This window comes from Cannabis sativa, chromosome 7 (genome assembly GCF_029168945.1).
Source record: "Cannabis sativa cultivar Pink pepper isolate KNU-18-1 chromosome 7, ASM2916894v1, whole genome shotgun sequence".
NCBI lineage: Eukaryota > Viridiplantae > Streptophyta > Magnoliopsida > Rosales > Cannabaceae > Cannabis > Cannabis sativa.
This window is the reverse complement of record NC_083607.1, coordinates 637,895-665,604: the sequence shown is the minus strand read 5'-3', so window position 1 is coordinate 665,604 and position 27,710 is coordinate 637,895. Positions and strand designations below refer to the sequence as shown.

Sequence of the window (27,710 nt, the reverse complement as noted above, 5' to 3'; positions counted from 1 at the left end):
CAATTAACATTTAACAGTGAAATTTAACTGGTGTGTCAAATTTGTAAGCAAAAGTATACTTAAACCGGTATTGCCCAAAAAAAAAATCAAATTGTTAAGTTAAGTGTATGAAATTAAAATATAAAAAAATTTCACCTCAAATTACCCAATTAAATATAATAATTTGAATAAATTGTGGCGTAAATATTTAAGTTTAATGTTTGAATGAAGATAAATACATAAGTTTAATTTTTAGCAATAATAATACTTAAATTATATTTCAGTAACTTTTGTATGTACCTAACTATTACAGGTTTGATTGGTTTAGAACTCAAAAACAATTTTTTTTTGTTTTCCAAAACTTAAAAAGTGGAGGTACATATGAGAATTCTTAATTGGTTCAAAATTTTTATCTGAAAAATAATTTTGAGTTTTAAGACAAAAAATGAAATTATTTTTTATTTTCAAATCATTAAATCCAAAATCTCTCCAAATTTTCTTGTACTTTTTTATTTTAAAATTCCCAATCAATCACAATTTTTATTTTTGAAACTCATAAACAATAAATCACACTACAACTAATCATATTTTTTAAAACAATTTTTTACCTACAAAACTCAAATTTTTGTTTCCAAATCACTTTTCAAAAAACACAATTTTTCAATCACAAATCAATCAAACTCTAAATATCAAATTATTATCCACATATTTTTTTTAAATTATTATATTTGAATTATTTTTTAAACAAAAACATAAATTTAATGACATAACCCAATCTAATAATGTTACGGCTATTGACATAATATTTAATGGTTAAATACTTACGAAAATTTTAAAATTAATTTAGATATTATTATCATAAAAAATTAAACTTAAATACTATAAATTATTCTTAATTATAATAATTTTTATGAAATATGTCCAAATTTAATAGAGACTAATAGTAATAATTCTCAATAATATCAATTGTATACACCAAACAAAAAGTCATCTTCCAAAGAAGAAAAAAAAAAAATATATCAAAGATTGAAGCTTTGAGGTCCTCCAACAATGGCGGAGGAGGAGAAAGAGAAGAGCCAAAATCTCTATTACTGGGGAGGAGACATAGAAGAACAAGATTACTACACCCAACAAGGAATCAAAGGCTCATCTTCCTTCTTCACTTCCCCAAGAGGCCTCAAACTCTTCACTCGTTCATGGCTTCCCCAAAACCCTAACAACCCTCCTCGTGCCCTAATCTTCATGATCCATGGCTACGGAAACGACATAAGCTGGACCTTCCAAGCCACGCCGATCTTCCTCGCTCAAAACGGCTACGCATGCTTCGCTCTCGATCTCCAAGGCCACGGCAGATCCGACGGTCTCAAAGCCTTCGTTCCCTCCGTCGATCTAGTCGTCGAAGATTGCCTCTCATTCTTCAATTTCATCAAAAATCAAAACTCCCAATTTCAAAAATTAGGGTTTGAAAAAATCCCTAATTTTCTCTTCGGAGAATCCATGGGAGGAGCAATTTCTCTCTTAATTCACCTCTCTGATCAGAAAGGCTTCGACGGCGCCGTTTTGGTCGCACCCATGTGTAGAATTAGCGAGAAATTGAAACCAAGATGGCCAATTCCTCAAATTCTGACTCAATTTGCTAAATTTTTCCCAACCCTAGCTGTGGTACCGACTGAGGATTTGATGCCCAAATCAGTTAGGGTTGAGGAGAAGAAATTGGTGGCTGATCGGAATCCGATGAGATATAGAGGAAAGCCTAGGCTTGGAACAGTTGTGGAGCTTTTGAGAGTGACTGAGTATTTGAGCTTGAGACTGAAGGAAGTGAAGATTCCATTAATGGTGGTTCATGGTAGTGGTGATGTGGTGACTGACCCTCAGGTGAGTTTAGCATTGGTTGAAGAAGCTAAGAGTGAAGATAAGTGTATAAAGATATATGATGGTATGATGCATTCATTGTTGTTTGGTGAAAGTGATGAGAATGTTGAGATTGTTAGGAATGATATTCTTTCTTGGCTTAATCATAGGTCTAAGAATGATAATGATTCATCTTCATCATCAATCATAATTGATTGATTGATTGAATTAGTTAATTATCTAAAATGGGTTTGGTTGATCAATATCAAAGTTTGATTCTTTGTTGTTTTTTTGATCAATTACATTATGTGTATATTGTTGTGTTTATAGGGGTTTGAGATTTTGATTGCTATAAATGAATATTCTTTTTTGGTTGAATTGAATCATAGGGCTTATACTTCATATTCATCAATAATTTATGATTGAATGAATGGATTTAACTATTGGTTTTGGTTATTATTTTGATTTTTGTTGGAACAAGTACATTTGTGTTATATTGTTTTGTTAATTTGATTGGGAATGTTGATATAGATTGTTATAAATGAATAGTCTTTCTTAATTGAATAATGGGGCTTTATAATCATTATTGAGTGAGTGAATGAATCAATGGGTTAATTTCATTGAGAATGGTTTTGGTTTTGGTTATCAAAGTTTGAATCTTTAATATATGATTTTTGTGCAAAATTACGAGGATTAGTAATGTTAGTGTATTACTAATGGCCAATATACAAACAATCAAATTCATCATTCTTAATATTAAATAATCCACAAATTGATTTAAGCTAAGCACAAAACAACTCATATTGATTGGAAAGAGTAATATCAAACTTGATGGTATTAATGATAATTATTACAATCAATAAATACACTTGATTATTACAAAATACAAAAGAACACAAAAAAAATTAGAAGAAATGAAGTATAAAAAAGGTCCCACCGAGACTTGAACTCGGGTTACTGGATTCAGAGTCCAATGTCCTAACCACTAGACCATGGGACCCTTTTGCTTATTGAAACCTCTCTACTAATTTTCTACCATAATTACTTATTTGAAATTATACTTATATTTCAAACTAAAATTCAGATCATATTTGTTCTTTTTCGAGTCTTTCTTTTTTCATTCTTTGAATTCCAAAACAATATAAAATGGAATGATTTGCTTTGCTCATAAAATGTTTTGATTAAAATGAACTAATCTCTCAAGTAAATTATACAACCAAACCAACAACTCTTTGTCAAAATATAAACCTAATAACAAAAACCAAATGGAATAAGAGACACATCTTCAAATGGTGGGCAATCTATCATTTACATGTAAACAAAAAATGGACTAACAAAAATTATGACCACTTTGTATCTTTAGGTTAAACCTCAAGCAATTGACTCCCCCCCACATCCTATACATTGTGATTTGGAGAAAATAAGGAAGTGGAACAATTTCAATAGAGAGTAAAAAAAATCAAAAATAAAATGGGATCATGTATAAGAACTATGAACATAATAATCTTCGTTGCTTGTTTTGTCAGTAGTAGTAATAGTAGAACCTCTTCTTCTTCATCTTCTTCTACTTCCTTTGGTCCTTTTCAATCAATCTATTTGAGTCAGGGGTTTAATGAAAAACTAACTGCTAATTACCTCTCTGTTAGCAAAATAATATCTGTCGAAACCTGTACGAAGAACAACACATTCATTCCTCCTAATCACATCATGAACAGATATTTCAGATCTTCTACAGTTAGGCGAGATTGACGACCACCGTTTTCATCTTCTCCGAATGCAGAAGCAACCATCTCTCTCTTCTTTTGCTGAGAAAGATGGAAAAAGGACACAATATTGTGAGAACATATTAACTAACTAAGATACCCGAAACTTATGTTTTGGATTCTAAAGCAAGAGACAAAATAAGCGCTCGTAATCAATCGGATTTGTACCTGTAGATCCAAGATCCGATCTTCCACTGTATCTCTCACAGTTAATCGCAAAACTGTAACAGGACGAGTCTGGCCAATTCGATGTGCTCTATCAATTGCCTGATCTTCAGTGGTAGGATTCCACCACAGATCGAGAAGCAAGACATGGCAAGCAGCAACCATGTTGAGACCAAGACTGGCTGCTTTCAAAGACATGATCATAACAGTGACCTGCAAAAAGAGAAAAATAGAGCCGAACATCAGAACCACATCCTTCAAATTTTTGAAAGAAAATGACACCAGAAAGAAAGGAATGGTTTCCACAAACCTCGGGCATGGTGTTAAAATCCTTGACAGCTTTATCTCTGGCTGTTACTGACATCGTTCCATCTAGCCTTCTGTACTTGATTGATGAATCTTTTAGACATGCTTCAAGTAAATCAAGCATCCTCGTCCACTGGGAAAATACAATTGCTTTCTCTCCAGCAACCTTAATCGCGGTACTACACCCTTTATCGGCCGCATCTGAGCTTTGGATATCAGCAATAACCTTTGGCGGTTCAGCTGCACAAGTATCTATTGAGTTCTCAACCGAGCTGACATTTCCATCTAAGGTATTCTGTGCAGAACCATTAAGTGGGGAACTATCCAGTGTTAAACCAATTTGTGGTGAAATACCCGGTGAAGAAGAACCATTTTGTGGGGAACTATTCGGTGTGGAACTAAGTTGTGGGGAACTATCCTGTTGTCCACACAACGACTTTAGGACGTCAAGAGCAGCCTTAATCTTGGAAGAATTATACAGAGGACCGTCATTACAGGACTCTCCTGTTTGAACAACTTCTGAACGAGAACAACCAGCTAAATTATCTACACGAGACTGATCGTTGACGCAGCTGTCTAATGCAGCTTTGGAAAACACTGAAGAGGCATTAAGCCGAGCTTTACAGTTTGTAACAGGGCACCCAGTGTCATCACCAGAAAGTTGTTCACTAAGACATTGGTTGCAAAAGACATGTCCACACTTGGCAACAACTGCATCTTCAGGTGGATCCTATTAAATAATCATCATGTTTTCGTAAGCATTTTCTGGTATATTTGAGCCACATACCTAAACTTATATCAGAATCAACAATGAACAAAAAGGTAAGTAGACTTGATTGTACATACATTGCAGATGCGACAAATTGCCAAAGAAACCTCCAAACATCTCAGAAGATACTCCTGTTCCTCTCGCGGTAGTTTCCTAGCCATCTCAGCTGAAGAATTCCAGAGGGAATTTGAGTCAACACCCTTGACAAGAGAGGGATGATCACACGCTTGTCGAAGACGCAAGAGCATTAACAAAATGTTGACATAATTTTGTTTTACAGTTCCAGCATTCGCATACTCCTGAAAAATAGTCATGTGTCCGAATTTGAACATTACCACCATGAGCAATAGATATGTGCAGCTACTAATTTACATAAGCAGTGCTTTCAAATTTCATACAGTTGAACCACTTCACGTGAGAAAAACAAAGGCATATTCGTAAGAAATAAGAAATAAAAAATATGCCATACTTCAAATTGGGCACGTGAATCAGCCTCTAATCTGGAGTAAAAATCACGTTCTTCCAGCGAAAATTCCACTTTTTTCAATTCTACAGATTTGGGTGGTAAGTTGATGATCGGTTTACCATCAAGAAGTGTACCTGCAGCAAGCCATTATAAAAATGGTGAGCATGCTAATGTATCATTTCCCAATTTTATGGAGCCAAGTTTATTAATTCCAATGTATAACCGTAGCTCACAAGAAGAAGAAAAATAAATCCACGCACAAATACTAAGTTTAACTCTCACCTTTGGTACGTCGTAACATGATTGTCTTCAAGACCGTTTGTAGTTTTTTGTACCCATTTGTTGGACTCTTACTAATTGGGTTCTTAATATACTGACAGAACAATTTGTACGCATCATAAGGGTCATATTTGAGAAATCGGAAGTAGCTATACAGATCATCAATTGCATTTTGAATAGGAGTCCCTGACAAGCACCACCTCCGTTTGGCACGAAGACCCCAACAAGCCCTAGCTACCTGAGTTCTGTGATTCTTGATGCTCTGGGCCTCATCCAGGACAACCCTGAACCATCCCACCTTTGCAAGAGGGCGCACAAGAGACTCGGGCAATGCATTGTCCGATCCCTTTTTATCTGAACGCCTTTTATCAGAACCAGGAGGATTCTTCCTTTTCTGTCCGGCCAACGAATGAGCTTTGGGTTTCCCTTTCTCATCATCATCTTCATCAGCACGAGGTTGCTTTGGTACTTCCATACTCACAATTGAATACGTAGTGAGGACAACATCATACTTAGCAAGCTCATTGGGATCTTTTGTTCGGTTGCTTCCATGGTACACCAATACAGAGAGACTAGCTTTGCTGGTTACCTTATTACGCAACTCATCATCCCATTGCCGCAGAACACTTGTAGGACAAACAATAAGAGTTCCAGCAGCTGGTCTACCCTTAGCAATCACCAAAGGCTTCTTGCTTCTCAATGGAGACTCATTTGACGTTAATGAAAGAGCTTTTGGTTCTTGTTTCACTCCACGATTAACATCATCATCTTCATCCAAATTCAAGGGTTCCACCTCATCTTGTTTCACAGGACAGAGGGATGGAGGTCTCTCTTTAAGTATAAGTGCAATTGTTGATACTGTTTTCCCGAGCCCCTACAGTAAAAAAAAAATAATATGATTCCAGAAAATCAGTATTATTCTTTAAGATCTACATATGATAAGTCATAACTCAAGATAGTGTCAATAAACTATAACAGCGCATCAACCTGATCATCTGCTAGAATCCCCCCTGAACAATGTGTGTTGTCTGTCTCCTTCTGAACCATCCATGACAAGGCAATTCTCTGTGCAAGAAGTAGAGTAAGATTAAAGACAGAATCAAGAAATGAGCACAAATTAGCCAAGCAAAGGAAGACTAATATGATAGAAATAAAAACCGATTTCAAGCCAAGGTTAAATATCATAGAATATCTTGATGAGAAGGAGAGAGCATGTGCAAATTAGAGTTGTATTTGCCCCAAAGGAATACAAGCTCACATTATGATTATATTACAGATATTTTTGGCAAGATTGCCCATTTTTCTTTTCTGATTATTAAGCCTAGATTACCCGAAACATTAGAGACAATTCAGCACTTCAACATTTTAACACGTACCAGGCAGTAATAATTCCAGGCACACGTGCTTATCAACTAAAATTATCTTTTTAGACAAATTTAGTCACACTTCACAAGTATTGCCAATAATCTACATATGTGAGTTACCATATATCTACTAAAGAGGGGAAAGTTTGTTCTTCTCCAATATGACTAAGAGTTAGAAGGAAAAGAAAAAGGGGGGAGCAATTTAAACCTGATGACGAAGAAGAGGAACAGTTAAAGATCCATCTGGTGGACTGATTTCTGTCTTTGGCTGTGAAAGATCCTGCATATGCAAGATGAAAGCTCAGTTAATCAAAAGTATCAAATCGTAACATAGAAATGATAAATATTATTTAGGAAACCAGCTCAAGGAAGTAGTCTATCAAAAGTACTTGTGCAATATTAACTTAAAATATTTACAAACAAATATCATAAGATCCTTGGCAAAACCCTACCACAGTGAACTCAAAAGAAAAAGAAGAGCGAGAGATCAATGTTAATGATGTTAAAGAAACATTTGGGACCATAACTTAACCAGTCCATCACAAAATGTATATTTAATAGACGTAACAATTTGGAAGACAGATTCAGAATGTACATTAAGAACAATGTCTAATCTAAATCTACACGAGTGTGGTTGCACATAGTTTCTGTCCCTAATTGCATGGGTAATAAAAAAAGTAGAGATATGCATAAAACACTTGGAACCGGAATAAGGAAATGCATGATATAGATTTCTAACAAGTTTAAATAGCACGGTAAAATTTAGCAAAGAGCTGTTTGCATACCATGGCCACACTGCCCAGACTAATGAATGTTATGAGAACAGGTAACTATCTAAGTAATAATTACACTTTTACACAATAACAAAAAAAAAACAAATACGTATTAATAGCAAAGTCCAACGACTTCAACAGCAAGTGGATATATAAATGCAAAACTAACAAGGCGAACCTGCAATAATCGTAGGATTACACGCTCATCTTTTGCCTTGACCCTTCCTCCAACTCCCACGTGATTGTCAACGCTTGTAGAATAATTTGAAGTAACAATGGTATTCTTAAAAGCTACAGGCCGATTTAAGGGAGCAGAACGAGGAGCAGGATGACTTATATCTTCAATAATGCATATATCAGAATCATCCTCCACAATAGATTTCTCTGAAAAATTACTATGACTTGATTCTGGACTGACCTTAGAAACATGAGAACCCACATTATAAGATTGATTATAACTTGGAGTGAAATGTTGGCCAAAGGGCATATATTGTCCTGGGGCATTTAAACTGAAATTTCCAATATTTTTAGGGGATGCTGAGCTCATAAAGTTGGGAGGGTGACAGAGTTTCCTAGATGCAAAAATCATGTCTTCTTTCAAATCCATTAGTTGCTCAGCCTTCTGAGTAGACAAAGAGGAAACAGAAAATGATGGGTTAAAGTCATTGGAAAACATTTTGGTGTCTGACGAGCAGGGTTGCTCTCTGCTAACAGCTTCATCAAACCTATTAACAGGAGGCCATATAGATCTACTAGGCACAAGCATATGTTCGGGTTTCTCATCTTTTACTCTCTCTTCACTGTAAATGTATGATTGAGAAGAAGAGAACGGCTGTGTTGGTAACTTCTCATCAATATGATAGCCATTGACATCATAATAAGAGCTTTGCATAGGTGAAATGTAATCATTAGCTTTAGCTTCATATTGATGATTCCATCCCGGAACATCCAAGTAATTATTCATTGCAACCCCTGTCCCATATTTCTCAACTCTTCCCAAATGACCATTCAATTTCAGTTTAGTACTTGAGCATACACTTTCTGTTTGAAATTCCTCATCCTTCACATTATTCTTCAGCCCATCATTGGTTGTCAAAATTTGAGAACTATAACTATGAAGGAGATGATCATCTATTCCACTATCATATTGAAAAGCTGGATGATAGCCACTCATATTATCACCACTTAGACAGATAGAAGACTCATTAGAACTCATGTCTCGCGGAAACATATCATGCAAATGCATCGTATTTTCTCGAGAAAACATATTTTCTGGTGATCCCACTGTATCTATATTTTCTCCATATGTATCATGCTTGCTCAAATTTACACCAATGTTCTTAGGACCAGGGTATGGAAAAACACCTGCAAGCATAAGAAATATTAGTTATAGCGACTCATAATATGCAATGCCATACAATATATTGCCAAGAACATATTAGGAATGCCACTTCTAATGCCCTACAAATATGCCCAAAAACATACACTGGCGATTGATTTCAGGTACTGTATTCCTGAATTGAGTCTCAGTTTCTTCCTGCGAAGTATCATCATCAAAATTGTTGCCAAAGTCTGGAATGCTTTCAGCATCTCTTTGAGGAAAACTAGATGTTGTGCTGCAAGTGGGTAGTGAAAAACCAGCACTCTCTGTTAAGCAAGTTCCGTTACCTGGAACTAGAGAAAACAAGTCTTTTATACTTGCAGAATTAGTATTCTCAGGAGACCCTTGAACCCTGTTGTTGCCTGACAAATCATCACATGGCGTCAAGCCCAAGGAACCACTTGAGAACCCTACATTACGATTTGAAGCTCCTGAGTTATACAAAGAGTTCACTGGACCGGGACACATTAAGTCAGTCTCTGCAAAATATAGATAATAAGATACTATCAGTATCTGAGAAGACATCTATAAAACATAGGGCATTCAAAATAACAAAGTGAATCTGCATAGTTTGCTCTACACTACCTAGCTCAGTATTCTCTGCATTGTTAATGGCACCAAGAACTGCTTCACCCGATGCACTTTTTAATGAATCCTCTGAACAAGTCTGCCATTGAATTACCCAAAAAGTTAACCATCAAACTTCAAACAAATCCATACATTATATAAAACAAATAATTAAAAAGGAAGCTCTCTGCTGTAAACTTCAGGCAACACTCAATTTTGAAAACAAATAAAAACAAAACAAACCACAACATGGGGAAAAATACCAGGGTGCAGATCAAGAATGTATTTATTAACATTGTTAAAAATCCAAATGTTGGATTAATCTACAATAGTTTATACAAAAACAAAATTTGAGCAATGGTTGGTCCCTAACCAATCTCAAAACTGAAATAAGAAGCCAATGAACAACTGCCTCCTCTCTATGACATTTTATGATGAATGTCATCATAAATATAACCATAAATAAGAACCATCAGAGCAATGTGCACTTGCAATTCATTTACACTTTCACCCCATTCAGCACACTAGAATGAGTTTAAGTATGAGAAAAGCACCAACTTTCTCTACTCTCTGCTGTTCTTCACCATTTCCTCTAACACAATTTACCAATTTACTCTCAAAACAACCCAACCATATAAATCATTCAATAACCTAAACCATACCCATATTCAAAATCATTACAGTTCAAATCCTCCATACCACTTTAACAATCGGTACAAAGAGCTCTAAACAAAAACCCACGACAAATATTCCAAAATCACTCAAAAACATTCATCTCCTAACGTGAAATTGAGTAAGTTCAGAGTAATGATTTTCCAAATACCTACCTGTAAAAGTTCAGATAACTCCTTATCATCATCGTCCTTCTCATCAATTATATCAAACAACGTATCCAAATCAATAGACATACTCCCATATTCCGGATCATCTTCATTAAACTGAAACTCCTCAAAACCACTCAAACTCTTATTATCCATCACAAAATTCGAACTCTCCTCCGCCATCATCAACATCAATCAATCAATCCAATCCAATCTTCTTTGAATAAAGAAAACCCTAATCGCTCCGACGATTCCAGTTTTGACAAAATAACCGAACTTTTTCCACGAAATTTACCAACCAAAACACAATCAACAATTCGAATCAAAGCAAAACAAAATACAAAATCAAAATCTCTGATTGGTTTCCAAGAAAGTTCCCAAATTGATTTTTTTTTTTTTTTTTTTTTTGGTTTTGAGTATGAGAGAATGACAAAGTCGTAAGATCGTGAAAAATATGGTGTGCGTACGATTAAATAAAGGATTAGTCATATGTGTGCGTAGGTTAACGACTTTTTCTCTTTATTTGGTCTTTTTTATTTTTTATTATTTTTTTTTTGAAATTTAAAAAAATAAATTTAAATTTTAAAATTGTTTTTTTTATTGGGTAGCGTGAGGAAGGTCGGTCAGGTCAGGTCAGGTGCGTAAATTAGAGGGAATGGGCTACTGTGCGCCGTGTTTTCATATTGTGAAACCGAAACCAGAATGACGTGGACTAACCGATGATTACGGTGTCACGCGAATTTTAGCGCGTGCGTTGATTTATTCCTAAATCAATCATATTAATTAGAGTTAAAAATAAATATAGATTTGATTAGAAATAAGAAGTAATTCGTAGAAGGCTAAAAAGATCAAATTAGTATTTGGAAGTAATTAATCATGTTGTAAAAGATTTGTTTAATGAGAAAGTGGCGGAGTGGTGGTATTTTTGATATTTTTCTTTTTGATTAAGTTTTTTTAAAGATTATTAGTATTAAGGTTTTGACTATTTTGGCGAGTATATAGTTAAGAATGGGTTTAAATTGTTAAAGTAAAACCAAAATGGTAGTGTGGGCGAGGAGGTTGTGGCTGTTAGTGGGTATCTTCGTACGAGAGTTTAATTGAAGACTAAATATGTGGATGTTTCTTTGTTGTGTCTAGTTTGTCATGAGGCATGTGAATTAATTTTGTATTATTTAGTTGCCTATAATTTTACACAGAATTGTTGACGGGTAGCGAGTTTCGCTATGATTCCAGTTGATGTAGGAACGTTTGGAGACTGCTTTCTTCACTTATTCTCACGACTAATGAGGAACAAAGCGTTTAGGCGGTGATGTTGGTTTGGGCAATTTGGTTCGCACGGAACTCTTGTGGAAAGATAAGAAAAGTCGAGCAGAGTTCGTTACCAATTTGGTTTGTTTCACTCTTGCTTAGTGGAGAAAAGCTCAAGTAAGAAGTTAGTTTCCTTCGTTTGATACTTGATATCTTTCGGATGGAGCTGAGCTATGGTTTAAACTAGGTTATAAGAAACTCAAGGTAAACATTGATGTTGTGTTGTCTAACAAGGAAGAGAGGCATGATTTTAGTGGGGTTGCTCAGGATCACCAGGGTTGGGTCATGACTGGGATTTTGGGACTGCGTATTGCGCAAGTTCTTTTAGAGATTGTTGAAGTCGTGGAGTGCTTTTGTAGTTGAAGCATATGATTTTCTGGGTGTTAGTATTATCGAACTTGATTGTGTGGTATTGATACAAGTTGTTAGAATTTTAAATGTTTGGACATCCATTTTTGGTGTGTCGTTGAGGATTGTAAACAGTATCTTTTTTTAGTGATATCTCTTTACGTTTTGTCAAACGATCTACTAATTGAGTTGCTCACTTTATAGTTAAAGCATCTTGTTTATATTTGATCGTATTTTTTGGACTCCAATTTTTTTTTTTTATGTTGCTGATATTATTAAGACTGAGTTGGTCTAATTTAATGAAATTTACAGTAAAAAAAAAATCTATTACTATATTTTTTCATATGATATTTTGTAATATTTATAAATAATAATAAAAATGTTTATTTGGTCCACCCGCAATTGGAAGGAAATAGTTAACTTTTATTTTTTTTATTTATTTATTTTTTATTTGAAGGAGTAATTAAATTTAAGAACAATAATTATTAGAGTAATTTGTGGTGTAAATATTTAAGTTTGATTTTAGATTATAAATTAATATCTAAATTTATTTTTTAACTGTAATTTCTGAGTGTTATATATTTAAATTAATTTTTATATAAAAAGTAAAAAATTTAATGACATAGATCAATTAACAATTCTTCCATAGTTATTGAATTGACATTTAATTAGAAGTTAAATATATATTTATGTCCTAAATTATTGTAATAATAATAATAATAAATAAAAAAGAATAAGAATAATTAAATTGAGTTCGTAGTTGATTGGGGCCAAATCAGAAATTTCAATGGCAGAGCAGAAAAATACATTGAAAACACCAATTCTCTTTGATTTTATCTCCAAAAACATTTCTATATATGTCACATCAAATTCATTGCTATCCCTTAATAATAATAATAATAAAGTATGAAATAATTATTATTCTTATTTTTGGCAACCTATTTATGGATTTTATTGACAACAAAACAATCATAATTCATTCACTCACGTTTTCTCTTTTTCTGTTTCTATATATATTTTGGGTGCATCAATTTTTATTTTATATAAATTTTATATCTTTAATTATATTAAGTTTTTTTTTTTCTAATTCATATGCTTAAAAAATATATCTATTGAACAAAAATAAATTATATTTTAAATATTATGACAAAAAAATTATATGAAATTTTCTTTAAAAAAAATAAAAATATATATATACATGAGTGAGTTAGAAAAAATTATAAAAATAAAATCAAAATAAATATTAAAATTAACATAAAATAATGTGAGAAAAAAAATTTAAAAAATATATTAAGAGTAATTTTTAAAAATTATTTAAGTTTATATTTTTTTTAATAATGAGTTATATTTATTATTTTATAGGTGCAAATAGAACTCCCCAAAACAAAAAACTCAAGAATACACTAGTAATTATAAGAAAAACAGCACAATCGTTTCTAAATAATTACCTATTTTGTTTCTTATGGCCACTAAAATTTAGGTTAGACCCTTGTTATTAATACTGAAAATAAAATTTAAATATTTTATTACAAGCATAATTATTTTTTTATATGTGTAGTAAATAGTTTTTTTTTTTTTTGAAGAAAAGCGTGCATGCATTAGATTAAAAACCGTCAGACCTCGCGGTCATTACAAAATATATTTTCGGGCATAGAGGAAAGAGGCACAAAGCCGAACCTCTGATGGGAAAAGGCCCACTTGGCCACATTATGGGCCATAAAATTACATTGTCTACTAACAAATTCAAAAGTACAACCAGAAAATAAAGGGGAGGTCATTTTACAAAAAGAGACGTAGTTATCAATCTCCCACCGGGAATCCTGTCCGTTAAGAGCGTTGATCACCACTCTCGAATCACTTTCCAAAATAGTTTGAACATTATTTTCGATACTATAAATATAAACTATTCGTATTTTTTAAAATTTTTACAAGAAACATAAATTTATCAAAACACCGATCATAGAAACATAAACAATCATGGAAGGTATAGAAAAACAATTAAGGGTACCAAATTACTCTTAATTTTTAAGGGAGTACTATAAATTTACCCTAAAAAAGATAAAATGAGATTTAATCAATTTTTTTTTTTAATTTAAGCGTTTATATATTACAATCATGCATACTCGAACTCATAACTTCCAACACATACGCATTCTCTTATGGCCACTTGAGCTAGCCTCAAATTACTACAAATAAAAATTACAGGACCATTCACACTTAGTTGCTATTAAAACAGGGCATCCGATTCAATCTAAATATTTTTCTCCTCATTTGATCAAATCTAACTTTCATAAGAGCACTCCCAATAGATGAACTAAAATAACTCAATCTTTAAATTATAGAGAAAAAATTATAAAATTGAGCTTCTAACAAGTGAGGTAAACCTTAGCTATTTAACATATTTTTTTAGCTTAATGAATAGTGTTTAGTTAAATGTAGAAATAACTATTCATTGAGTTAAATATATTTTAATATTATTTTCTTTAACTTTTTTATATATGTGTGTAATATTATATGAATTATTAATATAAAATGAATAAAATATATTAAAATTATAATATTTAAATGATATAGAGAAAAAATAAAGAAGCTGATGTATGATATAATATAAAAATTTGAGATAAAATAGATAAAATAGAGTTTTAATAATGTATTTAAAAAAATAGAGTAGAGAAATTGTTAAGAGTACTTTAATAATATATACAACCACTTGAGCTAAGTGGTCATAGGTGGGTGTGTGAATGTTAGAGGTTCTGGGTTCGAGTCCGAACTAAAACATGATTGTAATATATAAACGCTTAAATCAAAAAAAAAATAATAATAATATATACATTTTCTATATGTGTATTTTTTAATATTATATAAAGGCATTCCTTCAAAAAAAAAAAATATATATTATATAAAGGCATGAAAATTTTGACTTTACAGCCGCCATTACATAATAATATATATAATAATAATAATAATTTGTATATAGGGAGAGAACACAAGTATGCATGCTTCTTGGGCAAGTAGAAATGAAGAAGACTTTTATGTAATGACTTTGATGTGTGAATACATACAAAAATCAACCTTAGAATATTAAATGATAGTATGAACCTAAATTTTCTTACTCTATTATTCTATTCTATTCTATTAAAAAATTAATAATATTATTATTTTAGAATAAGAACATTAACTAGATACTCTCTCTCTCACACACAAATTGGCCTAATTGTCTTTAAATAGTAAGCTCAATTCACACTACAAAAGGAAGAATTAGCTCCTTTTTTTTTTCCTAATAAAGAGTAAATTGTTTAAAGTTATTGTTATTTACTTATTTTCCCCTTATAATTTGTTTATTGTGAAATCATTAGTCATTCAAATTCATGAGTACTTTGATCTTAAAAAAATTAATGGTACATTAAACTCTTGTTTGCTCTTAATTTTCACTACATCTTGACTAGAAATGTTTTTGTTTGACTACTTAAAACTTAAAAAGATAAGGAGATATTCTCTAAAAACAAATAAAAATAATGTGAAAAATATACTAAAGGTGACGACAAATACTATTTTTTCAACAAACAAAACAAATAAATATTCAATTCTCTCGTCGAACAACTCGAATCCATCTAAGAAGCACCACCAAAAACAAGAGAGAAGACGACTTAATTAGTCGTCGAGTGCCAAACCAATCCAATCCAATCTACTACCGAGACAATCATCGAACAAAGCTATCAAAGCTATCACGATACCATTTTCATACAAAAATGAGATAACAAGTGATTAAAATATCATTTCTAGGTGAATAAGCACCAAACTCCAACCAATCAAAGAGACAACTAGGGGTGTTCAAGGATTGGTTTGGTCCGAATTTTCATAAATTTTGAACCAAACCAGTATAACCGTTTTTTCAATATTAGAAACCAAACCAGACCAAAAAATTTCTCAAACCAAACCATTAAAAACGGTTTGGTTTGGTTCGAAACCACGGTTTATGTGGAATTGATAATTATTCATATTTTTTTTAGTAATTGTACTATTTTTACTAAGTTTTTAATTTTATTTTTCAAAATATATATTTAACATGATAAGTGTGAGAGGTGCCAGACCTCTTAGCCATAAACCAGAACAGGGAGAACAGAGGAGAAAGAGGAAGAAAGAAGGAGAAAGAAAGAGGAGAGAAAAGAAGCCTCTGATTACATTGATTAAGCAATAGTTACAAGAGTTATTTATACCAGAAAAACACTGAACTAAAGCTTAACAAACAGACTAACAATATAACCAATCTGTTGCTAACAAACAACAGAAAACAAACCAACAATCTAACAGAAATAACAGAAAGGACAGGCTGTCCTAACACGCCCCCTCAAACTTAGAATTGGAGGGATCACCAATTGTAAGTTTGTGTCTGAAAGAGGAGAATAATTGGCTAGAGATTGGTTTGGTGAGGCCATCAGCAATTTGATCAATAGCTGGAACATGCTTAACTTGAACCAAATGCTGCAAAATCTTTTCTCGAACAAAATATAGATCCAGTTCAATATGCTTCGTGCGAGCATGAAGAACGGGATTAGCAGTGAGCAACACCGTGCTGAGATTATCGCACCAGATGGTAGGTGGCCGAGGCAGGTGAACGTGCAACTCTGTAAAAAGTGAGTGCAGCCAGCTGATTTCTGTGACAGTTTGTGCGAGGCTACGAAACTCAGCTTCAGTACTGCTCCGGGATACAGTGTGTTGCTTTTTACACTGCCAAGCAACAATATTGCAGCCAAAAAATATGGCAAAACCAGATGTTGAGCGACGATCATCAGGATCGGTAGCCCAATCGGCATCACAGAAAGCAGTGAGGTCAAGAGTTGGGGATTTTCTGAGATGCAAGCCATAGTTGATAGTGCCACTAAGATATCTTAGAATGCGTTTAACGGCATTCCAGTGAGTTTCCAAGGGGTTGGCCATGAATTGGCAAACCTTGTTGACACTAAATGAAATTTCAGGGCGAGTAATGACCAAGTACTGCAAAGCACCAACAATGGACCGGTATAGATGCGGATTAGCCACAGGTGGACTACCATAGGCAGAAAGCTTGAGTCCACTAACCATTGGAGTATTGGACGGCTTAGCAGCATCCATTTCAGCCCGATGTAATAGATCCCTGATATATTTAGACTGAGATAAGTGAAGACCAGCTGGTGTAGAAGTTACCTCTATGCCAAGAAAGAAATTCAAATCCCCCAAGTCTTTTAGAGCAAACTTGGCATTGAGAGCTTCTGTATAATGAGTTATGAGCTTAGGATCACTTCCCGTGATGATGATATCATCAACATAGACAAGAATAACAGTCATGGATAAGGGAGTATGTCTGATAAAGAGACTATGATCGGATTTCGAAGACACAAATCCCAGGGATAAGAGGCAGTGTTGTAATTTGTCAAACCATGCTCGAGGAGCTTGTTTGAGTCCATACAATGCTTTGTGAAGCTTGCAAACTAGATCAGGTGATTCGGGATCCTCAAACCCAGGAGGCTGCACCATGTACACTTCTTCTTGGAGATCACCATTGAGAAAAGCATTGTTGACATCAAGTTGCTTGATGGTCCATTCCTTTGTGAGAGCAAGAGTGAGAACAACTCGGATTGTGACCGGTTTGACAACTGGACTGAAAGTTTCTGTGTAGTCAAAACCAGGTTGTTGGTGAAAGCCCTTGGCAACTAATCTTGCCTTCAATTTATGAACACTGCCATCTGGATTTTCCTTCTTTCTATACACCCATTTACACCCAATAGCAGTCCTTCCAGGTGGTAACCGAACTAGAGTGTATGTTTTATTCCGTTTTAGTGCTAGAACCTCATCTGCCATAGCTTTGTTCCAATGAATCTGCTGAAGAGCCTGCTGTAATGTAGTTGGAATTTCAGTGACAATATAAGCTTTGGGCTTCTTAATTCCACTCTTAGCACGGGTTTGCATCTTATGAGAGTTGACTGGGAGAGAGACAGATGGCAAAACAGGTGCTGGAAGAGACACAGCAGCTGCTGGTGCAGCATTTTGTGGAGGCACAGCAATTGCAGCTTCAGGTTCTGCAATGTGAGGAGGGTCTCGAGACTCAGGATCAAGAACTGGAGTATCTTGAGAGCTGATTGCAGGATTGGCACCAGTTGGACCACGTGCAACAACACTTGCAGGAGCTATGGAGCGTGGAAGAGATGCTTCATTTTCATCAGGATTTGCACCACTTGCAGCAACAGGCAAACAAGGAAAACCAGTAACATTAGAGTGCACAGCAGTATTATCAATATTAGTAGGAAACAATGATGCAATAGAGTAAGAAATAGGTGCAATGGGAATGGTACTGGTTGTAGTTGCCAAAGGGTCAGAAGATGAAGAAGGTGATGAATGAAAAATGTGAGAGGGAAAGGATTGTTCATCGAATATAACATCACGAGAGATGTAAACACGGCCAGATTGGTCCAAGCATTTATAGCCTTTGTGATTGAGGCTATACCCAATAAAGACACAAGGAGAGGAGCGAAATTCAAGCTTATGCTTATTGTAAGGTCTAATATTGGGGAAACAGCTACAACCAAACACTTTTAGCTTTGAATAATCTGGGGTGAGACCAAAAAGAACTTCTATTGGTGATTTAAAGGATAACACAGCTGTTGGAAGTCGATTATGCAGATAAACAGCCGTGCGAAAAGCTTCATCCCAGTATTTAAGAGGTAATTTGGCTTGAGCTAGAAGTGTTAAACCATTTTCTACAATATGCCTATGTTTTCTTTCCGCTATACCATTTTGCTCATGAGTGGTAGGACATGGTTTTCTATGCACTATACCAGCTGCCTGTAAAGTATTGGTAAAGGATCGATATTCCCCTCCCCAATCGGACTGAAACATTTTGATTTTGGTGCCAAGTTGCAGCTCTACTTCGGCTTTAAAAATGTGAAATGTTTTGATGGCATCTGATTTGTTTTTAAGCAAATAGAGCCAAGTAAACCGAGAGTAGGCGTCAACAAAATGGATATAGTACTTATATCCATTATGAGATGGCACAAAAGATGGACCCCAAAGATCGGAGTGAATCAATTGTAGAGGTGCTGTAAAATTAGTTTCAGAGAATTTGGGAAAAGGAAGTTTGTGAATTTTTCCTAAACAACAAGCATTGCACACAAATTGAGTCATTTTATTTATATTCGAAAGATTACAATGAGACAGAACAGACTTGACAACCCTCTCAGAAGGGTGACCAAGTCTATTGTGCCAAAGCTCATACTCATTATTTGACTTATTACAATTGACACAAACTGAGGAGTAACAAGTTTGAGAGGCAGCAGGGACATTGTTGACACAAGTGGAGGCTGTGTTGGCATAGGCAGAGACAGCTGGAGTAACAGAATGCTTGGAGACACTTGAAGATGGGCAAGGGGATGGGGAGGCAGAGAGCTGAAACTGACTAGAGTCAAAAGTATACAGGCCATTGTGATGTCTCCCAGTCAGCAGAGTAGTATTGCTCGCCTGATCCTTGACATAACAAGTGTTGGGATAGAAAACAAAGTACACATTATTATCTGAGGCAAATTTGGAAACACTAAGAAGGTTCTTGGTTATTTCAGGGACATGGAGTAATTTGCTTAAGATTAAAGGTTTTGAACAAGAATTAGAGTGCAAATAAGTGTTACCAGTTTGGGAGATTGGTAAGGCAGCTCCATTGCCAACAAACAATTGATCTGGCCCTTCTTGTTCAGTCGGTGTCATGATGTTATTGCTGTGAGGAGTGCAATGATTGGTAGCTCCTGAATCGGGATACCAGTTATCATCTTGATCCTGAGTTGTATGAGCAATATTAGCCTGCGGATGAGAAGAATCAGTAGCTGGAAAAACACCAGTGAAACTTTTATCAAATCTATAGAAACAATCAATGACAGTGTGTCCCATTCGATGACACAGTTGGCATTGAAGTTTGTTTGATGAGGCAGGGAATCGAAGGCCTCTTCCACGAGTCATAGCAGGGGCCTGAGTATTGGCAGTAGTCCCACGAGAGAAATGACCACGAAAATTGCCTCTGTTGTGAGAAAAATTTTGATTGTTGGAGCTGCTAGGCCAATATTGACCCCTAGAGTAGGTAGGAGACCTGTAGTTGCGACTGGTTTGTGCAAAATAAGCTTCCATGTAAGGATCTTGGTCTGCAGTAGCCAAATTTGCACTAGGTTCAACTTCTTGATCCTCCTTCTCAATTCGAGATTCGGATGCAAGAAGGAGAGCTTCAATTTCCCCAACTGTATAGCCTTCGATCCGAGTATTGGTTGAGATGATAAAAGTATCATATTCATTTGGTAAGCCCTTGAAGATGGCTGCTATATGGTCACGATCAGACAAAATTTCCCCAACCGAAGCTAAAAGATCAACATGCTGCTTCACTTTGAGGAGGTAATCGTTGAGATTCAGAGTTCCTTTCTTTAGCTTTTGAAGTTTGGTTCTGAACTCAAGGATTTTAGAGGAGACCTTCAAGGTGAAGTGCTGTTCGAGAGCTTTCCAGATCTGTTTTGCAGAGTTGCAGCCCACCATTCGAGTTAATAGACTCTCGGACATAGATGATAGAAGCCAAGACACAAGAAGCTGATCTTGAACTTCCCAATTTAGGTATTCAGGATTGAAGTTCGAAGTCGCCCGATCAGATTCGCTCAGAAATTGCATCGGAGGAGGATCTTCAATGAATTTCTGCAGTCTGTTTCCACGAATTGCAGCAAGAATCTGCTGTTTCCACAGCAGATAGTTGTGATCGTTGAGCTTGATCGAAATCGTGTGGTTGAAGTGAACTGTAGTGTCTTCTTGATCCCTGGTGCGATTTCGATGATTCGAAGTGGGAGCTCCTTGAGGTGAAGACTGCGAGTTCGAGTTTCCAGGACCTACTGTGGCCATGTTCGCCATTAATGGCGGCCATGGCTCTGATACCATGTGAGAGGTGCCAGACCTCTTAGCCATAAACCAGAACAGGGAGAACAGAGGAGAAAGAGGAAGAAAGAAGGAGAAAGAAAGAGGAGAGAAAAGAAGCCTCTGATTACATTGATTAAGCAATTGTTACAAGAGTTATTTATACCAGAAAAACACTGAACTAAAGCTTAACAAACAGACTAACAATATAACCAATCTGTTGCTAACAAACAACAGAAAACAAACCAACAATCTAACAGAAATAACAGAAAGGACAGGCTGTCCTAACAATAAGTAATAGATCTATAAGATATAAATAATAATATAAAAACATTCTCAAAAGTCAAACATAACATAAAAATCTAAAATTTATGCAATAAAAAACTTGACACACAAAAAAGTTCTAAATTATACATATAGTCATATATAAAAAAATATATAAATTAATTATTTATTATAAACGGTCCGGTCCGGTTTAACCGTTAATTATATATTACGAACCGCAACCGAACCATTACGATGTAAACGGTCCGGATTGACCAAACCATCATAAACGGTTTCTCCGATTAGGGTTTACAATGGTTCGGATTGTAGTGGTCCGGATTTAAACTGCGATTTCCCAATTTATACGAACAGCCCTAGAGACAACACAACCTCTCACCACAACACCACCAACACAAAAGTTCAAGTGGTGCTGTGGCTAAGTGAAAGATTTTATATAAAAATCTATTATTTGTTTTTAAACTTTTTAAAGAAAAAAAAAACCTTTATATTTGTAACTTTTTTTTAATAATTGGTAAGGTAAGTATACAAGAAAATTCGTTAAAAGAGTGTTTCAAAGAAATTCTATATATATATATATATATATATATATTTTAAGAAGAACATTTTAGTCTAATTTTCTTTTCACAATCGCATATGTTGTAATTGTTTAGGACCATTTATAAATTTTTAGAAAGTTTTGAATATTGTACAATGCCAAAAAAATTTCTTATACGTTTGGTAAGTAACAGTTTAAATCTTATTTTCAGTACTGTAAACTATTCATAATTTTTCTAAAATTTATAAGTAATCTTAAATAACTATAACGTACACAATCATGAAAAAAAAAAAACCTAAAAAAAGTTCTCCTAAAACAAATAAAAACTCTACCAAAATGAGCATTTATGAGATCTACTACAAAAAAAAAAAAAAAAAAAAAGATAATTACATAAGGCACCATTTTTTATAAAAAAATTACATTTTTATGTTTAAAGAATTTTTTTTTTACATTTTTACGGTTTTTATAAAAACAATATGAAAACAACAAAAAAACTACATCAAAGTAACATGAAAATAACATCAAAACAACAACAAAAAATAACATACAGATTACAAAAATCATCAACAAATTAACAAAAGTACAACATAAAAAACCGTATTTTTATAAATAAAATAAAAAAATTGTAAAAATATTTAAAATTCTATGAAACTGTATTTTTGTAATTTTTTTGTTATTTTTGTGTATTTGTGAAATAATACCAAAAAAAATTCTAATTGGTTTAGGGTCTTGGTACCTAAAACTTCGGGGCTTTAAAATGTTGAGCCAGAAAAAAAAGAAGTTTCCAGCCCAAGCATGATACTGGGCCGGGCTGGGCCCAGAGCTCAGAGAGCATAATTAGGGTCAACCCGGATAACAGAAATCGGGTTTAGCTCCGAATAAAAAAGAGCTGAACCAAAACGGGGAAGGAAAATCTGACCAGTGAGATCGCCGGAGTACGAAACAGGCAAGAAACCCACTCGATTCCAAGTATTATCCACTTCAATTCCACACCATAGATTCAGGTATTTTCTTCGAAATTCTTAATCGCTTCTTTTTCCAAGTTTTTCATTACATTTCGTTCGCTGTTTTTTATTATTTTGTTTTTTAGAATTTTTAGGGCTAGGGTAAGGGAATTTAGTGTTCTTGCAAATGATTAGTAGGTGGTGAAAATTGATGGTGTTTTGGGATTAGATAACACTGTGGATTTGAAGATTTTTAATTTTTTGGAATTTGGAATTTGAATTGGATTTTGTGTGAAATGCAGAGTGAGATTTAAGAAGAAATGGGATTGAGGGCGGTGAACTGATGTCATTGTTCTGGATTGTGATTCGTCAACTTGCAGAGATCGAAGAAATGGTAAATTTTAATTAGGTTCTGTTTGTTTTAATTTTGGACTTGATTTTCTTGTTTAAGATTATTAAACCAAACTAAGAAAAATAAGAAGAAGAATGATGTAATGATACCCTCATTTTGGTTTGATTGAGTTTGAGTGTCAAACTTTGACTTTCAAACTTAGAATTTCCATGGCAAGGAATTGAAGTAGTTTGAGTTCAGTTACTGATGATTAGTTTAGTTCTATTGAGGCTCTCTACCTATGTGTTTGTTGAACCGAGCAATGATATGTGAACACATAAATCAGTAATTTACTAATTTTAACCGATCATCTTTATTTAAGATGAGTCTCACTCGTTAAAAGTGACTTGCTTATACACATACATGTGTGTGTTTGATTGAGTATGTTTCTTTTCTTTCAAATTACTTGGTTATAGGCTACGTCGAAGAAAGTGATTACTAGGGAAGAGTGGGAGAAGAAGCTCAATGATGTAAGGATTAGGAAAGAAGACATGAATAGGTTGGTGATGAATTTTCTTGTCACTGAAGGGTATGTTGATGCTGCTGAGAAATTCCGGGCAGAATCTGGAACTGAACGTATCCTTTATTTTATGTCTTTGTTTTTGTTGTGAAATGTAATCAGTGGGGGAACTAGAAATTTTGCTTTGATTATATGGTATTTGGATGGAATGGATTTTGTGTTTCTCCTTATGAAGAAATAGCAGATATAGATCTTGCAACGATTACTGATCGAATGGCTGTTAAGAAGGCTGTACAATGTGGCAATGTTGAGGATGCTATTGAGAAAGTGAATGATCTAAATCCAGAGGTAATAAGATTGTTCTTGTTTTTGCAACCTTTCAAACTCTTCTTCTTTTTTTGTATTTGTCTCAGGTTGATGATTGTAACATAAAGATAACTATATTTTTCACTCCTTACTTCAAATTCTTGTTCTCTTTGCAAAAAGGTTACACTGAGAGCAACCATTGTTTTCATATTTCACTAAATTTTTGGATATCTCCAAAATTTTGTGTGCAGATATTGGATACAAATCCCCAGTTGTTTTTCCATCTTCAACAGCAAAGGTTAATCGAACTAATCAGAAATGGAAAAGTCGAAGAGGCTCTCGAGTTTGCTCAGGAAGAGTTAGCACCAAGGGGGGAAGAAAATGTAAGATTTCACATTCTATAAAATATGTTAAGTGAATACCAATGTCATTCTTTTTCAATAGGAAGTTCTATCTGGATTTGGTGGTCTTCAGCCGTATTTACTCACCTGAAGCTCAGTGCCAATAAAAAATAACTGTGCAAGAATAGTTTTGTTTTCATGAGAAGCTTTTATGATTGTATTCCTATGTATCCGCCATTAGTCTTAAGACATGGCGAAAGTAACATCCGATTTTTATCTATTGTCTTTAACAGCAAAGCTTTTTAGAAGAGTTGGAGAAAACGGTCGCTCTTCTAGCTTTTGAAGATGTCTCAAACTGTCCTGTTGGTGAGCTTTTGAACATATCGCAGCGCCTCAAGACAGCAAGCGAAGTAAATGCAGCCATCCTAACTAGCCAGAGTCATGAAAAAGGTTGGTATCTCTGTTCTTCTAATTATCTTTGACATCGCAAATTAATTGGAGAATGTATGTATTTGGTTGCATGAGATGTTAAGTTGATTATCATTATATATAAAAACTAAAAAGGAAGTAACATTTAGTCACCAAGATGTAATGAATATCCTTAAGTGTAAATATGTATTATATTTCACATAAAGTTTGTCATTGTGACTAAAAGTACTTTATTACAGATCTCAAGGACTCTAATGCGCATGCACATACACACACACACAAAAAGCAAAACCCAAATAACTAAAGAGATTATTAGCCCTATTGACATTAGAGATATAATTTCATAATTTAATTGTATTGGAAGTTGGTCTCTTGTGTTTTATAATATAGGCTTGCCATGCCTATGGTAGAGTAATTTTCACTTAAGTGAAACTTAAAAGTCTTTAGATCTCGCTAACAGTAACACCACCTCATCCGTTCCACGTAATTTAGTTTAGTATAGAATATCAGTAACCAACCACAAGCGCCACCACTGGTACCTAATAACAATGCTATTAAATTTTGTGTGTTTGATATGTGATTATGATAAAACTTTATTTCTTCTGATAAGAGTTTTCTTTTTCTTTTCGAAACAAACAGATCCTAAGCTTCCAAGTTTGTTGAAGATGCTTATATGGGCACAGAATCAGCTTGATGAGAAAGCAGCATATCCTAGGATAAACGATTTATCCAAAGCCACATTAGAAGACCCTTCAGTTTGATTAAAAAGAAAGAACTCAACTTGTTGTTGTTATGATGATGATGATGATTGATTGAATTGATATGATATGAGATACTTTTGAGTTTCCAAATTCATGTATGTACCTTAATTGATGAAAATGAAAAAGAAAAAAAAAAGTGACTCTTGTCTCTCATTTTCCTCTTGAATGTAACATCACTATTTTCATGTCATTTCTCTTCTTTATCTATTTTCATTAACAATAAATAGAAAAGAAAAGAAATATTAGAGAGAAAACATTGGAAGGAAGAGAAGAAAATCATAACTAACTACAAAAGAGAATCTTCAACTTAATTTCTTCCCATATATATATATATATCACTCTTTCACTTACTCACACTCACATTTGATCCAAAGAACATAAACCCATTGAATGTTTTTGATATCAGAAGATGAAGATGAAGAACCATCATCAAAGTTAAGAGCATAGCTAGAAGGGTCATACTGAAATGAGAAATGTCTTTTGGAGCCATTATTCTTGGTAGCTTTCTTCAATGCAGCTTTCAGTCTAAAAAAGAGGCTCTTCAAACTCAACTGCTGAAGCTTCTTCTTCTTCTTACTGTTTACATTATTAAACCAGAACAAATTTCCAACATAACCCATTTTTTCATATGAGAGCTTTAGAAGCTAAAATCCCCAACTGAGTTGACAAATGGGTGTTGACTGAGAGAGAGAGAGAGAGAGAGAGAGAGAGAGAGAGAGAGAGAGAGAAGAGGTTTAAAAAAGTGGTAATGGGCAAAATGAGAGTAACAAGAAAAAGAAAGGGTTTTTAAAGAGCTTGGAATGGAATGAAATGACATGAAAAGAAGGAAAAAAATCCAAACTTTTGAAAAGGGTAATTAGATATAAAGATGAAAGGGAGCAAGAAGAAGTAAAGTTTTGATTTTTAATTCTTTTATTGTTTCAAAGGTGTAATCTTTATTTTGTGGGTTTCAAAGAAGCTATGCTGCTCTTCTGCAGGCCTCAACTGTTGCCCCCCCACAGTGATCTCTATTTTCTTTTCCTTTCTTTCTTTTTCCTGGAAAATCACATTGGGATGCTCAAATTCCATCATCATCACCCAAAGACACTACAAACTAGAGAGAGAAAGAAGGAAGGGGGTGTTTGTTGTGTTGTGTTATCAACAACATCAGAATGTGGTTGTAGATAATCATTGATTATTATGAAGAGTGAATGAGTGCATCTATATATATATTAGTATTGTTATTAAGTATTAGTAGTATCTAATATTTTTTTATAAGTAGTGTTTTATGATTGATTAATGAAATTTTTTATAAATTATTTTATTAAATTATATAGAACCGATATTTAATTACACTAAGAATGGTACTAACTACTAAGCACTAATAATATTTTTTTAGCAATTATATATAATGTGTAGATTAACTTTTTGTTGTTATTTATTCTTTTCTCCCATATTATATTCCTTTGAATGGTCACTATCTCAAATCTGAATTGATTTTTAACTAAATAATAATAATTGTAAAAATTAATCTAATCACACAATATTCTATTCTATTCCATTTATTCATTCAATTCTTTTTTTTTTTTTTAAGTTTTTTAAGTTTCAGTTCTTTTTTGTTTTACTTAATAAATATGTGTTGTGTTTTTCTGCACTCCTATTTAATGAGGTAGTTAACCTTAGATTCTTTCTCATGTGTGTTTTCTATTTTTTGCTATTTTTCTTTTTTCTTCTTTTCCTAATAAGTTAAACTTTATTTAATGAAATATACAAATTTAAGTTTTTTTTTTAGGTGAGCCATCATTTTATGTCTATTATGTGAATTTTCTTTTTGTTTTTATTACGAAAAATGTTAAAAAGTATTAGTGCTTGACATCTTTTTACGTATTAATATTACTATTAGTATAATTAAGTATCATATCTAATATAAGTTAATGTAATAATTTTTAAAAAGTATCGCTAACGAATTGTAAAACAATATGTCTAGAATGTGCTAGACTGCTGGTGTCTAATAATAATATTCTTTTATTATTTAGAGAGATTACAAGTTATATTAAAATTTTTATATTGTATGGTAATAGGCATAGAGTTTTATCTCAAAACTAATTATCAATAAAAAAAATAGTTTATTTATGGATTTTATTTTCGCACATTAGTAATATTTTTACTATAAATTTTTACTAAATTATAATACTTTTGATGTGTTTTGGTAAAAAAGAATTACAAGGAAGT

At 33.7% G+C, this 27,710-nt stretch overlaps 3 protein-coding genes and 1 non-coding gene across 4 annotated transcripts; 2 read left to right on the top strand and 2 right to left on the bottom strand.

Annotated features, from left to right (window-relative positions):
* Positions 1–895: 895 nt before the first annotated feature.
* Positions 896–2,213, top strand: LOC115697497 (caffeoylshikimate esterase). Its single transcript, XM_030624523.2, has one exon. The coding sequence runs from the start codon at positions 1,030–1,032 to the stop codon at positions 2,047–2,049; it is 1,020 nt and encodes a 339-aa protein (XP_030480383.2). The 5' UTR covers positions 896–1,029; the 3' UTR covers positions 2,050–2,213.
* A 545-nt stretch (positions 2,214–2,758) lies between these two features.
* TRNAQ-CUG (transfer RNA glutamine (anticodon CUG)) lies at positions 2,759–2,830 on the bottom strand. The gene has a single exon. It is a non-coding gene; the product is annotated as a tRNA-Gln (tRNA).
* A 266-nt stretch (positions 2,831–3,096) lies between these two features.
* On the bottom strand, positions 3,097–10,966 carry LOC115697496 (helicase-like transcription factor CHR28). The gene is made up of 12 exons (XM_030624522.2): positions 10,491–10,966; positions 9,682–9,763; positions 9,201–9,575; positions 7,894–9,080; positions 7,151–7,222; positions 6,566–6,643; positions 5,582–6,452; positions 5,303–5,433; positions 4,911–5,132; positions 4,069–4,794; positions 3,762–3,971; positions 3,097–3,635 (listed from the first exon to the last, which is right to left on the bottom strand). Exons 1-12 carry the CDS (start codon positions 10,674–10,676, stop codon positions 3,531–3,533), a joined length of 4,245 nt encoding a protein of 1,414 aa, XP_030480382.2. The 5' UTR covers positions 10,677–10,966; the 3' UTR covers positions 3,097–3,530.
* An 11,691-nt stretch (positions 10,967–22,657) lies between these two features.
* Positions 22,658–26,675, top strand: LOC115698015 (protein GID8 homolog). Its single transcript, XM_030625194.2, has 7 exons — positions 22,658–22,871; positions 23,114–23,205; positions 23,619–23,778; positions 23,904–24,010; positions 24,220–24,351; positions 24,603–24,759; positions 25,378–26,675. The coding sequence occupies exons 2-7, from the start codon at positions 23,155–23,157 to the stop codon at positions 25,497–25,499; spliced, it is 729 nt and encodes a 242-aa protein (XP_030481054.1). The 5' UTR covers positions 22,658–22,871; positions 23,114–23,154; the 3' UTR covers positions 25,500–26,675.
* The last annotated feature ends 1,035 nt before the right edge of the window (positions 26,676–27,710 follow it).

What these genes read in the sequence shown, in the direction of transcription:
- LOC115697497 (XM_030624523.2), top strand. Translation starts at nt 1,030, where the DNA reads ATGGCGGAGGAGGAGAAAGAGAAGAGCCAAAATCTCTATTACTGGGGA.
- LOC115697496 (XM_030624522.2), bottom strand. Translation starts at nt 10,676, where the DNA reads ATGTTGATGATGGCGGAGGAGAGTTCGAATTTTGTGATGGATAATAAG. An exon ending in ACCTGAAATCAATCGCCAGT is followed by an intron (nt 9,081 to 9,200) that starts GTATGTTTTTGG and finishes TTATGCTTGCAG; the next exon opens with GTGTTTTTCCATACCCTGGT. An exon ending in TAATCCTACGATTATTGCAG is followed by an intron (nt 7,223 to 7,893) that starts GTTCGCCTTGTT and finishes TTGCATATGCAG; the next exon opens with GATCTTTCACAGCCAAAGAC.
- LOC115698015 (XM_030625194.2), top strand. Translation starts at nt 23,155, where the DNA reads ATGTCATTGTTCTGGATTGTGATTCGTCAACTTGCAGAGATCGAAGAA. An exon ending in CACCAAGGGGGGAAGAAAAT is followed by an intron (nt 24,352 to 24,602) that starts GTAAGATTTCAC and finishes TGTCTTTAACAG; the next exon opens with CAAAGCTTTTTAGAAGAGTT. An exon ending in TAGCCAGAGTCATGAAAAAG is followed by an intron (nt 24,760 to 25,377) that starts GTTGGTATCTCT and finishes CGAAACAAACAG; the next exon opens with ATCCTAAGCTTCCAAGTTTG.